Source organism: Manacus vitellinus, unplaced genomic scaffold, assembly GCF_001715985.3.
Source record: "Manacus vitellinus isolate BGI_N305 unplaced genomic scaffold, ASM171598v3 scaffold_76_pilon, whole genome shotgun sequence".
In the NCBI taxonomy this organism is placed as follows: domain Eukaryota; kingdom Metazoa; phylum Chordata; class Aves; order Passeriformes; family Pipridae; genus Manacus; species Manacus vitellinus.
In genome coordinates, this window is record NW_021940796.1 from 601,298 (window position 1) to 616,480 (window position 15,183).

The window sequence follows — 15,183 nt, forward strand, 5'->3', positions numbered from 1 at the left end:
CGGGGCGGTGACTGGCTCTGCGGTGCTGCCCCTGTGTCCAACCTGTGTTTTCCCATTGTCATGGTACCAGACCAGCACATCCGGCACTGCTGCGGGATCTCGGCTGGGAGAGCTAGCGGAGTGAAGCAGTTGCCATGGAAACCATGGCTTTGGTTCCTGTGGCAACCAGCCGGGGTTCCTCATGGCTGCTTCCTGCAGACCAAGGGGCTGGTTGGCATCAGCAGGAACAGGGGGCCAGGGGTCTGGGAGGTCTGCGGTGCAGGAGCGGGTCCTGTGCAGGCAAAGTCTGGCAGATGTGTCACCTTGGCAAGTGCAGGCAGTCGCTGCAGAGGGTGGGGACACCAGCCTGATGCCAGGGAAACTGGCTCCTGGTTTTCCCACTTTCCTGGGCTCCGCTCCATCACGGCAGGTCGGATGGGGTTGGGGTGAGTGCTTGTTGTAGGAACTCCACAGACAGTTTAGTACGATTCAAAACTGATAGAACCAGTGGCAAACCCCGAAGTCGTACAGGTGACTGTGGTCTCTTGGCAGCTGGGGCTGTTTGGGTTCCATTTGGGGCTGTGTGGGGATGGCCTGTTCCAGCATCCCTCTGGTCCTGATTGGAATGTTTGTGGAGTCAGGCTGGTGGATGCTCCTGCTGTGGATCTCCTGCACCGTGACAGTCCCTGCAAGGATAAGATCTTTTTCTTAGTGTTTAGATTTTTTCCCATTGCATATAGGAATCAAAGCTCCATGTGGCAGTGGAGAGCCTGCCTGGCTGGGTGTGGTCCGTGCTGGAGGTCCTGCAGGTGGGATGGCAGCTCAGGAACCCTCCTGGTCCAGCAGCTCCACTCTGTGGCACCAGCTGTGATCCCCAGAGCAAAGAGTTAAACAATCTGGCTTGAAATTGCAAATCACTCTCCTGATCGCTCATTGATGAGGGGTTTTCAGTCAGTCAATGCTGTGTAGGAAAAGGTAACAACTGAAATATGCTTTGGAAAAGCTCGTAATTGAAAGTGCATTCTTAAATTGCTAATATAATGTTTATGAGGGGAACTTTGTAATAAGGCCTTTTAAATTTCACTAATGCCAACCACAGGGCCAGCAGCATTCCTGGGGCAGGCACAGGAAGGCATTTAGAGGCATTATTTCCAGTCTTGACATAAGAGTGAGCCATTTAATTACAGACAGCTATAAAATGGAGAATTCTTTGCAGTGACAAATGACTGTTGCTGCACAGCGATAGCAGAAGTTGGTGTCTGGTTTGTTTACCAGGTAGTGCCAGGGAGAGGCACACAAGGACCAAATAGTGGCTCTGAAAGAGCTGGGCAAGTGAGCACAAAAGAGGGTAGTGGTACTGCTGGAATTGTGTCAGGCCTTCACTGTTGCTGCAGCCATCTGGTCTCTCTTCAACAATCCAGGTGGGTGAAGGCTGCCTGGGACCTGACAGGTACAGGAACAGAATCAGATACTCTTGGGGAGCAAAGGCAAACCCACTTGAGGATTTTAATTTGGTTGCTGGTGTTTAAATAAAAGATGAAGGGACTCACCACCACTGCCATTGTGTCCTTGTCTCCACTTCCATCTGCACATGGAGCAGCCCCTGCTCTGCCCAGCGTGGTGGTACCTGGCAGGGGAGGGTCAGGCCCTTGCTCTGCTGCAAAGGACTTGCTCTCAGCTTCAACTCAGAAGAACTGGAAATGTTCAGAGTAAAACACCAACTCTCTTCACCAGAGCCAGCAGCTCAGTTGCAGAACTTCCCAAGCATCGAAAGCCATGGATGGATTCACAGGAATATGAGGAAATCCATGATTTCTTCCTGGGGCAGCTCAGCTTCCCCCTCAACAGGGTCAGGGTTTACTGACTCTTTCAGGTGATGCTCGTGTGGAATGTTTAGAGGTGCGTAGAAGTGAAAAGTAAGAGTTCTGAAGTTGTAGCTTCTCTGCAGAGTAAGAGTTGCCTGGACAACCGGGGTTCCCAATTGCTTAACAGGAAAAAGAGAAATGTCACAATGATTGTGGCACAGCCGTGAGGAGGAGGGTCTGTGCTGGAGCCTGGTGCTTGCAGAGAGCAGTCTGGGGTGGGCTGGGCTCCTCTGCTCCACAGAACTGGCACTGCCGTGGTGCACGTGAGCTGTGCTCGGTCAGGTGTCACCCCCTGCCCTGTGCCAGCAGCACAGAGCTGCCAGGGGCACGCCTGGCCTTCCTCGGGCTCCCGGGGCCAGCCCGGCCTCGCCACTCCAGAGAAGTGGGAAAACACAAATGCAGGTAACTTAGGTGACCTTTCCACCATGAAGAAACAGGGTCAGTATTTCATGAGCCAGGTTAAGCGTGTGTCCTTCAGGATCTTAGCAGGCAGCTTAAGTGTCATCCCAGGTGCCAGCACCAGACCTGACCCCTCACCATGGCCCTTCCTGGTGGCTGTGGAGGCAGGTTGGACAGCAGCTCCTGGCCTGCAGCTGCTCCAGGTCTCTCTGCCTTAATGAAGTTTCACACCTTGTAGGACAGGTGGTCGGGCATTTGTAAGAATTCCTTTTATCAAAATGTAACTCTCAATGATTGTGTTGTTTGTAGTTTCTGGGACCCCTCTGCCCATTTCAGCACTAATGTTATGTGCCCTTTCTGTTGGAAAATCCCAAAGGCTTGTGTCTCAGAAAACGATGTGTGATTACTTCTTATTTCAAAGCTACTGTGTTTGTGTTGCATAGGATCCATGGTGATGGTGCTGACAGAAATTCTTGTTTTAGAAAAAACATCCTGGGGGTCAGTGGGTGTCTCTAAAGGTGTTTGTTGTGGTCGGTGACCACAGTCCCAATGAGCAAAGTTTGGCTGTCGCTGTGGACTTTACAGACTGATGGGAAATCCTGGCACCTGATGTGGGCAGGATGATTTGCAGAAGATAATCTGTCATGAGGGAAATGCCAGAGAGCGTCTGTTCCCGGGGCTGCCGGTCAGAGGGACACGGGAGACGCTCAGCCACCCTCTTCCATACTGGCTGCAGTGGGAAGAAATACAAAGGCAGGAGGGTCTCTGCTCCATGTCCCTCAGTGAGTGCCCATTTCTGCAGAGAGGCCAGGGCCATTCCTACTCCCAGACTCAGCTCCCAGTGCAGGCACACACCCAGTCCCTGTGGAGCTGGGAAGGGGCTGCATCCACGTGTACCTGCAGAGAGCAGGGCAGTGCTCGGAGGGAGCTGCAGGAGGGGCAGGAAGGCTCTGGTTAATCACACCCAGTTCATTATTAGGCCAGAGCAGCTCAGCCTGGAGATCCGTCTTTACCAAGTGAGCCCCAGTGAATTGCATCCCAGAATAGTTTTTGAAAGATTACTGGTGCCAGCAGGGATTCCAGCCCATCTGCTCCTCCAGCCTCCCTGGCAGCTCCCCTTGGAGAGCTCCCAGCCGGGAGTGAGCCCTGGGAGGAGGGAGGGGCAGCTGGGAGCCAGTGCCTGCTCAGGGCTGGGGCTGCCCCTGCTGAGGGAGGCAGAGCCCGTGGGGCCAGGCTTGGACCAGAGCCACATCCCAATGCCTGTGGAGTGCCTGGAGAGCAACAGAGTGAGCTCCCTGGCTCTGTTTGCTGGGAGACTCCTCCTGGTGCTTCCTAAGGGTTTGCCTGCCTTCCCAGTAATTAAAAGTTTATAACTAATTACCAGCTGCCCTGCTCATATCTCGTAGTTATGCTTTCCCCATGCTGGGAGTCTCCTCTCGCAGCAGGGAGTGAAGCCAAATCTGATCTGCTTGAATATGCGTGTGCTGTGCCCGCTGCAGGCTGCGGGGGTTCTGTGCTCACTCCTCCTGGAGAGCTGTTCCTGTTCTGTCCTCCTGTGCCCTGCAGCTGTGGGGAGATGCTGCAGAGTGGGGTTGGGCTCATGTCTGCACCGCAGGTTTAGCCTCAGCCTTTCTCCTACCTGCCTCTTTCCCGATGACACAGTGAGGGGGAAGACATTCAGACAAGTTATCTTCTTGCATATTTAAACCTGAGCAGGAGTGTGCACTTTCCTCATTGCTCCATGTCCCACCCACACCCCTTTCCCAGGGGATCAGAGCACATGAGTGTTTTCTGGGTCAGGCAAAACGCTTTGGCTGCACTTGGTTGGAAAAGAGACTTTAAAACTAGTCTGTGGATTTGGGCCTCAGCCATGTGGGAATCTCTGGGCTACAGGTCAGGGCTGGTGCAGACCCAGGACACTGGGAGTCCCCGTCCCCCCTTCCCTGCCATCCCTATGACCCCTCCCTGTGGTGGGCTGCAGGTCTGCTGGGCTTGCCCAGGACAGGACTGTGTGAGTTGGCTTCTGCTGCTTGCTTTGGTTTGGAAGGCAGCATGAGGGAGAGAACTGCCCCCTTTGCCTGAAAACCCTCTGTTTTGAGGGGCTTTTAGCTGAGCTGAAGGCAGCCAGGCGGGAGGCAGAGGAACTGTCTCTATTGACACACCTGCAGTGGTTGTGCCCTGCTAACACACTTTGCTTGGCTGTTTTAAAAATACTTCCTTTATTGTTATTACCAGGACAAAGGTAGTGACAGGAGCTGCCCTAGTCTGTGTGTCAGCTTAGGCTGCATTAAAGGTCTGGCTGAACAGGCTTTAAAGTCCTTCCCAGCAACCTTCTGATCTACAACGTCAGCAGAACCACTGAAAGGCATGAGGTCACGTTCTGATTGCACTTGTCCTGGAGAACCTTAGATAGAAATAAAGAGCACGTGTTCAGAAGACTGTGAGCCTGGTCCTCTGCCAACTGTGGGGTTTGCTTTTGAGCTCAGTGCTTGCCAGCAGTGAGGGAACAGGAGCATCTGTGCAGGCTCTGCGTGGCTGGTATTTTCAGGAGCGTGTGTGGGATTTGAATTCCCAGTGGTGAAACTTAACTTCTGAAAATGGACAGTCTCTATGTGGTTTTACAGATTTCACTTATTTTGTCTGTTTTATGCATACAGTCAGTGCTGCCCTGGGCTGGGGGCTGGTTCTCTGTGCTGTGACTGTGCAGTGCCACACCGCTGGCTGAACTCACCAACGTACTTTGGTGAAGACAAACTGTTGCTTTCTGCTGCCTTCTCCATGGCTGATCCCCCTCCAGTCTGTGTGGTTTATATTTCCCAGAAGTACTGTGGGGCATCTCTCTGTACTGTGCTGACTGACGAGCAGCTCCCCTGCCGACAGACACTTCCAGTGCATTAGCAGGAAAGGAGAACATACACAGTTCCTTTGTGTCTGACCTCAGGATTTCTCTGTGATGCAAGGGGTTGTTGGCTCTTCACCATCTCTCCTAGGTCAGGAGCTCTTGGTGTGATGTGTGTTGCTCAGAAGCTCATCATTTGCTTTTCCTTTCCTTCTAAGTGTTTCAGTTTTTGAGGCTCATCAGTTTTCCCTCAGCAGGCGGAAAGCATTTGGCCAGAGCAACCCCTCAGGTGCCAGCTCTTGTCCTCTTTCTGCCTGAATTTGGCAGGTGTAAATGTAGCTGGACACGTTTTACACCAGCATAACTGGCAGTGTAAGAAGATTAGCTGTGGACGTGGGAGTGACCGGGTTAGCGTAGACTACTCTTGTCTTTGTTCATGTTATATTTCTTTTTCTTCCTGCTGTTTTTAGACTTTAAAGAGGAAGGAAAAAGAATATGAACATGAGATGGAGCGGCTGGCGAGAGAGAAGATCGCTACCCAGCAGCGACTGGCAGAGCTGAAGAACGAGTTGAGCCAGTGGATGGACATCTTGGAGATTGACAGAATTGTTCGACAGACAGTTCAGCCAGAGGATGACCAGGCATCTACCTCGACAGCATCAGGTACCCATAGTTTTTCTCTCCTTGTAATCACCACGGAAGGTCACTGACACAGTTACGTAGGGATGGTGGGGATCTTCCTTTGGCAGCGTCAGGGTTTCTTTGCATTCAGAATAAAGTAAAAGGCTTTCGAGTGTTGCTAATGATTGATATTGGTTAATAACACATTGCTGCTCGTGTGAAGTAAAACTGAAATTTGTGCATCAATGTCAGGTAGATACAAAGTGCAGGTTTGCACTTCCGACCTGCCACTTCCTCACGTGGAGAAGATTTCCTTTTACACAGCTTTGCAGCCCTGCTCATTAGAAGTGGACATCCTGATGTATTTGTGTGGATATGGGAGGGTGTTCAGCACATAGAGAAGAAGGATTTGGTACCAGAGCACTTAAACAACTTAAGGAGCCTTCATGTTGCATGAGAAGGATTCATAGTGAAGATGAAATGACGCTAATGGATATCTGCCGTGCAGTTCCCAGTGAGAAGTTCTGTGAGATAGGAGAGTGCATGCTTTCCTCCACACCAGGGATCTGCAGCAGGAGGAGTAGGCAGTCTGTGGATGTAGAGCTTTGCAGAGATGTGGAGGCTGTAGCGCTGCGGAACCGTTCACAGCAGCTCCTTCAAACCAGCATTTGCTCTTGGCCCTGCAGGCACATGATACCATGGGTTCCAGGAAGGGAAAATCTGAGGTTTCTGGTTTGTTCAGGCTTGTTTTCAGGATTATCACCTCTGAACACACAGACAGGCTCCATGTGTAGGCTGGTGGAAGTCAGGAGTAGCAGGGCTTTGTCGTTAGGAGCATTGGCCGTTCCCTGTGCAGTGGCCTGTGCTGAAAGCCACCGTGTCAAGTTGCTGCAAACCAGAGCTTGTGAAGGGGAATTATCTTCCCTGGTTCCTGCTGCTTCTGTATCTTCTGGGATTTTTATTCTCTGCAGCATGGCTGGCTCTAGAGCAGGCAGTGCAGGGTGTTTGTGCTGGCTCTGCAGGGCCAGCATGTTCCTGCTTTGCTTCATTAGTTCCTTCACTGGACAAAAGTCCATTTCCCAGAACTACATGAGGGACTTGCTACCATACTTCTCTATTGCTGTTTCCTTCTTGCTCTGGGAGCAGAAAGGGTGGTGCCAATCAGTGGAACAACTGGTCAAGAAAGGAAATCCTGTTCCTCTTCCCAGAAGGAGCCACTTCAGCCCAGACAGAGGTCAGCCAGGTGTTTTCTGTCAGCCTCTACTCACGGTGGTCCCCGTGCCTGCCCAGTGAGACCTCTTGGCCTGTTGGGAGCACTGCACTCTAGCTGGAGCTTGGGGCTGTCGTGCCTGCTTGGCTCCAGGTCCTTGGCCCACAGCAGTGAGAAGAGGCCATGCCATGCTGTGCCATTGTGCTGCCCTTTAGGGAGGCTTGTTGGTCCAGTTCATGCTCTGCTTGCTTTTTTATGGGAGTTTCCTCTCGTGTTTTCCAGAGGGTGAAGACAACATCGATGAAGACATGGAAGATGACAGGCCAGTGAACTCATTACCAAAACTTACCCAGCGCCAGCACCCAGAGCTGCTGAAAGCTGTCCCCCCGAATGCTGCTCCCCCCCTGCCCGCAGTCCTGCCCCCTCACCTCTCCATCCAGCAGAAGCCCCACGCCCAGCCCCCCCTGCAGACACAGGCACTGGTCCCGCCGCAGGCGATCGTCCCTGCACAGACTCACATCGTGGCGGCCTCGACCGTGCAATCGACTGTTATCGCCCACACGGCCACCACCCACGCCTCGGTCATCCAGACTGTCAACCACGTGATTCAGGGGCCACAGACCAAGCACATTGCTCACATTGCACCTTCCACGTCCAGCCCCGTGCAACTCACCACTGCTGCTCAGCCCATCGGCCACATCACTGTGCACCCCGCCACCATCAACCACATGGCCCACCTGGGCCCGCAGCTGCCCCTCTACCCGCAGCCCGTGGCCGTCAGCCAGCCCGTCGTGAGCCACATCGCTCACACCATCTCGCACCAGCAAGTGAACGGCACGGCGAGCCTGGCCCAGCCGGCGGTGATGGCCAAGCCGGCCGTGGGCACCCAGGTCGTGCATCACCCGCAGCTGGTGGGGCAGACGGTCCTGAACCCCGTGACTATGGTGACCATGCCCTCGTTCCCGGTGAGCACGCTGAAGCTGGCCTAGAGGGGACGGGCCGACGGCCAGGTCTTTGGTGGGAACCTTTCCTGAGGAAACTCCATACATTCCAACCACGTCCGGCTCGGCAGGAGGGAGGCACAGGAATGCCGGGCCGGGCTGGGCCGGGCTGGGCTGGGCTGGGCTCAGCTGCCCAGGGCCCGGCCTGTGCCCAGTGCCCAGTGCCCAGCCTGGGGACAGTGCCCAGCCTGGGGACAGTGCCCAGCCTGGGGACAGTGCCCAGCCTGGGGACAGTGCCCAGCCTGGGGACAGTGCCCAGCCTGGGGACAGTGCCCAGCCTGCCAACGGGACGGGGACGGGGCTGCTCCGCACTCGGATTGGCTGATCTGAGAAACTGCAGAGACAGTTGTTCATGGTGATTTTTTTTCCTTTTATGTGTAATGAGTGAACTATGGATATGATGTTCTTAAGACTTTAATTTTGCCCTCTTATGTGTTGCTTCTTTGTAGAATAAAAATTGCTGATCTCTTTATCGAGACATTGCGTAGAATGGGAAAAAAAATCATAGAAGTCTATATTTATATATATGTGTGTATGTGTGTGTATATATATGTACATACATATATATATAAATATAACATTTGAAGGCCTTTTGTAAGGTTGATTATTTTGCAGGATTATGAGACAAAATTCATTTTTGGAGGAAGAAGATAGAGTGTCCTCTCTAAACAAGAAACTTTAAGATAGATGGTTTGGTGGACCAGGGTACCTCTATAGTGACAAAAAAACCCCAACAACAAACCACAAGTCAAACCATTTTAAAGGTATTTCCCATCAATATATTACATTTCAAAAACCATCTAAAATCACTGTGACTTGTTATGGCATTTTAAGGAAATTCTCTGTCCTGTCTAATAAAAGGAAAAAGAATACACAACCGAATTTCATTTGTTGCCGTTTTATAAATGACTTGATTTTTATAGCTATGTCAAAAAAACCCTGTTTTTTATTATTTTAGTGGTTGACAGTGCTTTGTTTGGATGTTTTGGGGGGTTTTGGGTTTTGTCTGGCTTGGTTTGCTGATGCAGTAATTGATTTTGCAGATCTCTGTGCACGGCACAGCCCTGGTCGGGGTCTCTCCTGCCAGTCCAAGCCCCCCAGGTTTCTCGGGTTCGTTGTTGGGCAGAGGCAGATACTTTGTGCTGGCAGCTTGCTGGGTGTTCCTGTGGCCTGGTGGGTGGAACCTGGGACAGGAAGACCAAGAGAAATGTCGTGGATTTGCTGTGTGGGTTAATGTTGTTTGTTAGTTTGTTCTGACCTGACCACACTTTGCTGTTGTGGTCAGTGGGTTCAGAAAGGGATAAATGGGGATGTGGTTCCCTTCCAGAGCGCAGGCAGCTTTGGCAGCTTTGTTCCTTTTTGGGGGGTAAACAATCTCTCCTTGTGCAGGATAAGGGTTTGCTGCAGGAGATCAGTGTGAGAGCTCGTGCCTGACAGTGAGATGTGCACCAAAGAACCCTCGTCCTTTGGGACCCTCCTGTTGCCCCTTCCTGGTGATGGGGCAAGACCTCTCTGAGGTCAGTGGCAAATCCTGTGGAGCCAGGAGAGGAGGAATGCTCTGCTGGTACCTGCCAACCTGCTTGGGAGGCTGCTTAGGATGTGTTTTGTTGCTGGCTGAATGTTCTGGTCCTTGCACCGTGTGTGTAGTCACTGCTGTGAATGATCTCCATTCTGTCTTCCTCTCTTTTTAAAGTAAGTGTTCCACAGTCCTTTCTGCAGGCAAAATTCCTGCTGTAGCCAGTGACTGTTCTCCTTGGGACAGGATGGGAGGGTGGTCCCAGCATCTGCCCAGGAGCTTTGGGAGGGGAGGAGGTAAGGAGGGCTGAGCCCTCACACCTCACTGTGCTGCCTGCAGTGTGTGGGTGAGGTCCTCTCTAGGAAAGCAGGACCCATAGTCTGCCCAAAGACATGTTGACTCCAGCAGCACTTTTGCCTTGTTGAGGACTGGTGTGAAAGGGGTTAAAGTGAGAACACTTGCCTGTTCCATACCGTCCCTGGTTGAAACTGGTCTGGAGGCAGGAGAAATGACTGCAGAGGTCAGGGGTCATTGTGCCTTCTGAGCAGGTCTGGCTGGGAATTGCGTGACCTCTGTTTGTGAAGCCCCAGTTGCTCCACAGTTACCTCTTGTTTTATTTTTTTCTTGCATCCTTGAGTCCAGGAAGCTCTTAGCTGTGCTGCCAGCACAGCTCCTGCAGAATGGACGAATCTTAAAGGATTTCTTATCCTGAAACCACATCTAAGCAGATGATTTGTTCTCATTCCAGTGCACTGTTAACACTGGGAGGTTCCCGCAGTCGCCAGGGTTTGGTCATCCCTTGTCTGTGCAGGTGCTTTCCCACAGAGGCTGTTGTGTGCCAATATTTGGAAGGTGAGTGTTGGGTATCGGGGCAGTTGCTCCTCATCAGAAACTCAAGACAGTGTTTGCAGCAGAGTCATCTCCCTTCTCAGGGGACTGTGTGGCTTTGCCTTCTGCAGTGGTGTTGGGAGTGAGGACATGCCTTTCTGCCTTTCTTTACTGACATCACAAAATAACAAAATCTCGTTACTGAATGGGAAGGAGCGGGATTGGGAACAGGGCTGAGTGCAGGAGTTGGCTGAGAGCCCCAGGGAGATGAGCTTTCTGCTGAGTGATGGAATGGCCTGTGCTGCAGGGACAGGGGGTGCTGCTGAACCTCATCTCCTGCTCCCTTGTGGTTTAGAGGGAGGAGTGGCCCTGCCCAGCCCAACCCAGCCCAGTCCTGCATCTGGGCCAGTTTTTCTCTCCATTTGGAGTTGTGCCATGCTGTGTGTCTGATCCCCTTCATGGGTGTTGAGCTCCCCTTCAGGAGCAGCCTGTCCCCCTTGGTCAGCTGCTTTGGATGTCTTGGGTCCTCCCATTCTCATCTGCCTTTTTCAGGGCTACCAGAAACATTTCTTTGGGGTTTTTGTCTTTTTTTTTTTTTAAAGTCAGCAAACTTCTTTCTCTTCTCTGTGAAAAAGAGCAGCCACAACCCTTCCTTTCCCCACCTCTCTCATTCCTGCTCAGAAAATTCAGATTTACACTGATGCTCTTAGAAGTCCTGTTCAGTACTGTATGACAAGGGGCACTTAAAGAATGTCTCTCCTCCTTTGATATATGTTTTCCCTATGGAGAAAGCTATATATAAATATATATGTACACTTGGGGATTCAGAAGATCTAATTTGTCCCCCCAAAAAATCAATAAATACAAAGTTTAGAAGAAATCTTTTCTGTTGTTGAATAATGTTAGTTTTTTGTAACCATACTATAGAAACAATAGAAAATGGGTTTTCTACATAGTAGTTTGAGAGGATTTTCTGTTCTGTCATGCCTGGCTTGGAGCCTGTTGGTCAGTGGAGACCAGGGCAGGTGCCCTTGCAGCCCACGCACTCCCCACGCTTTGTGTCCCACTGCCAACAGCCAAAATGTGGTCAGGAGCTGGGGCTGTGCTTGGAGCTCAGCTGGCACAGCCAGGTGTGTTGGAGGGTGAGCAGACCTGTGCAAGCAGAACCCCTCAGGTGACTGAGGTGACAGAGGGAACTCTCTGTGCTGCCCCAGCTGGGAGCAGCTGCGGGAGCCCCACGGCTGCCAAAGCCACTTTCCATCTCACCTCCCAAGGAACTGTGGGCAGAGGGGAATGAACCCAAACTACTACTTGAAAATGTTCTTGAAAAGAGCTCTTAATGCTGACACTTTAGATACAGGAATGTATTCCTGACGTCACCAAGAACAATTAGCCAGAACTGTGTAGTTTAGCTTAGGAAGGGAAATGACCCCATTTCCCACGTTCTTTCAGTCACTTGAGTGGGGTCTGAGAAGCAGCAGGTTGTGTGTCCCTGGGGGCACAGGGGGAAGGGGGCAGCTGGTGGCACATTGGGCAATCAGGGCTGGAGCCAAACTGCTGCTGTCGGGCCTTTTTCTGCACATGTATGTGTGTGTGAGTGTCCGTGTGTCTGTCCGTGCTGGGGCTGAGTGCTGGGTGTTGAAGGCCAGAAGGGCTCTGGTGTCACCACTGGGCTCCTGGCCAGTGGCATGGTCGGGTTTTGGTTTCTTGGGCAGAGCTGGACAGAGGGGATGGCCCTTGCAGAGGCTTCTGCTCTCTGGCAGTGGCATGTGGTGTGTCCGGGGAGGAGCATTTCTCATCTCACAAATGGGGCCAGCCTGGGCTGCTGCTGCTGTTGGGCTCCTTGTCTCCTTTTCTTTGTTTAACTTCAAAGTGGCCTTCTGTAACAAAAGAACAAAAGAAACAAAAAAATGCCTTTGGTTGGTTTAGGTGAGGTGAGGTGTCGGTGTCGGTGTGGTTGTCCGTGCGCACGCCTGGTAGATTCCTGTAGACATGCAATGCAAGGCTTATCGTGTCTGGTTTTTGTGTGTGGCCTGTGTCTCCTTGGACTGGTTTGCATCCTGAGGAAGTTTTTTGCATTTAAACAAAAAGAGTGGGAACTGTTGGGGGTTGGGTGGGTATGAGGGGCCCCCATGTGCCAGGGGCAGGGGAGGTGTCCTTGCCTGGTGCTTGTTTGGCCCCTTTGCTTCCTGTGACGCGTGGAGTGTCCCCAGCGGGGTGAGTGGCCTCGGCCAGATGAGCCAGGTGACCTCTGCTCACCTGAGCAGGACGTTGTCTCGGCCTGGCATTTAGGCACTTCCTTAATTAGCTTAATTAGATAAGTGGCTGCCCTGAGCTGGGACTTGGCTGCTGTACAGCTCTTGGAACTGGTGTGGAGGTGAGCTCTGAGTACTTGCAGGTGAGGCTCCTCCAAGACTTGGCATCTGTTTCTTTCTGAACAGTTATTATTTTGATTCTAAAAACTGTTGGGATGAGGAGAGGAAAAAGTTCATACTTATGGCCTGGTTTCCATTCCTTGTTACCATTTTGGACAGATTAAAATGGTTTATATCACTGTCTTTAGGTTATTTCCTTCCTGAGTCAAACATCAGTTATTAGGAGCGGAAGGAAAATGCTCTGTGGATAGAGTCAGTCATGGCTTCTTTCTGTCCCAGTTATACAGAATTTCATAATCCAAATTTGAACTATTAAAATACCAGCCCGAGCCCAGCACTGGGTGGGCACAGTCTTGGCAAAGGTTGTGTTTGGCTTTTCCCACGCCAGCTCACTCCTCACCCGGGGCTGCTGAACAGCAAAGGAAGGCCCTGGTGGCATCCATCCTGTGCCAGTGGCACAGGGACAGGGCTGTTCTGTGCTGGGGTTTGCTGGCAACTGGCCATGGGATGCCATTGTGCTCCTCATCAGGACTGCATGGCTGGTCCTGCTGTAGCTCTGAATGGGGCCTGTTTTTCACCCCTTTCCTTGTGCTGTGAAGAGGAATTTGAGTATGAAGGAGCACAGGTGTGGGATGCAGAGCCACCAGGGCTGGGGATGGTGGCTCACCTCTGTCAGGTCTTGCTGTCAGGGAAGTGTCCCAGCCCCTCTCTGTGCTGGGATTTTCCCTGGCTGGCTGGCAGGAACGTCCTCCCGTCTGTGTTGCTGTGGCAGGCACGGGCTGTGCTGGCAGTGCTGCTGCTCTGTGCTGGCCAGAGGGACCCCAGTGTGCTGCCAGTGAGATCCCAGTGTGCTGCCAGCGGGATCCCACTGCCAATGCCTTACAGATACGCCTTAACAACCTGAGCCAAAAGTGTGGGGGTGCTTGACAGAGTGAGAAATCAGGGACTGACTGCACCATCCAACGATTTATTGGTGTCTGGTCAGGCCTCCAGCCTGGGCATTGCTGGGTGAGGAGCCATGGTGGGAGTGGGTCCCCCCACTCTGTCACTGCATGTGACCTCCCTCCCTCCTGGCTAAAGCATTTATTTATTTATTTTCTCCTGCTGCGCTCCCGCGTTAGGAATGTGTCACTGGAGCTGCTGATTGTGAGCCCAGTTGCTGCCATTGCTGGCCCAGAGCCCCGTCCCTCCCCTGCCCCTCACAGGAGCCCCAGTGTCGTGCTCACCTGGGCAGGTGCAGTCTGTGTTTACAGTGAGGACGTGTCACTGTGTTACCAATTTACTGACTGAATATTGACAAACTAGACTGTAAAGATTTTTATGTGTTTGGATACATCTGCTATGTGAAAAAGCAACTAATTTTGTACATATTGTATTTTTACTATTCAGCTGTACAATACTGGCTCTTCATGCTCCAGAATTTAGGTATCCAACATGAATGATATCCATGTAATAAGCACTTGCCTGAAATAAATATAAAACTAAAATAAACATGCACTGAAATCCGAAACAGGATTCTGCATTTGCCTCCCTGTGCTTTGCATGCAGATGCACACCTTGTTTGTAATTTCCCAAGAGCAAAGCCTTCCCTCCCTCTGGAGCCATCGCTGCCACTCCAGGTGTGTGTCACTGATCCATGGGCTGGAGCTCCAGGGGTGTGTCTGGATCAGGCTGGGGGGAAGCAAATCTTTGCAGCCTCTGGAACCTGTAAAAACTTGGGAAATTGTGCCCAGACACCTGCCCTTCTCCTGCTGAGCCAGGAGGACTCGGGCCCAGCTGGAGCCCATCCCAGCCCTGCCGTGGGGTCCCTGCAGAGCCCTGAACACCCGTCAGAGCAGCGTCGTGCCCGTGGCTGTCAGGTGAGGCTCCCTCCCCCTGGGGACTGTGCTGGGCACCCACCACCACAGTGGGACTGTCCCAGCCCCCGTGGGCAGCCAGGCCCTGGTTGGGGTGTCCGTTCTCCGCGGTGGGTGGGGGATCTGGGGGCCAGGGATGGGCTGTGCAGCTGCACTGTAACTGCTCTCTCCTGCAGATGCTGAAGGTGGAGTCCCAGGTTTTCCCAGTCCCTTGTCTCCAGGACATGGATGCGGTGCCTGGTCAGCCAGAGCAGGGTAAGTCAAACCCTCCCGGTGGCACTGGGGGGTAGCAGGTCAGGGGGTGGGGTGGGGGGGCTAGGGTTGGTCCCCCCGGGTGGGCTCACCTGTGGGGCAGAGGGGTGGGGAGGGGGCAGGACCACCACGGGTCTAAACAGCTTTAAAAGCTACTGAGACTTTGCAAAGGGAACAGTGGGGGACAGTAAGAAGGAAGAATGTTCTGTAGACAGGAGCCAGCAGTAACCCCAGCTGTGGTGCCCGTGTCCCCTGCCCACCCCAGTCACACCATGCAGACAGGTGAAGGCAGAGGACACAAAGGCACTGGAAGATTATTTAGGCCAACTTGTCTTTGGATGCACTTCATAAAGGGCTGATCCTCGTTTATAGGGATAAATACCTGATTAGCAGCTGTAACGAGCAGTGGCTGAGGGATGGCTGCACCCACCCTGCATTTGTT

General features: G+C 52.4%; 1 protein-coding gene across 1 annotated transcript in view; it reads left to right on the forward strand.

Annotated features, from left to right (window-relative positions):
• Positions 1 to 7,999, forward strand: part of MNT (MAX network transcriptional repressor) — a 32,538-nt gene extending 24,539 nt beyond the window's left edge. Inside the window, 2 exon segments of the mRNA XM_018084852.2 lie at positions 5,553 to 5,745; positions 7,196 to 7,999. Of these exon segments, the coding sequence (XP_017940341.2) occupies positions 5,553 to 5,745; positions 7,196 to 7,902 (900 nt within the window). The 3' untranslated portion in view covers positions 7,903 to 7,999.
• Positions 8,000 to 15,183: the final 7,184 nt, after the last annotated feature.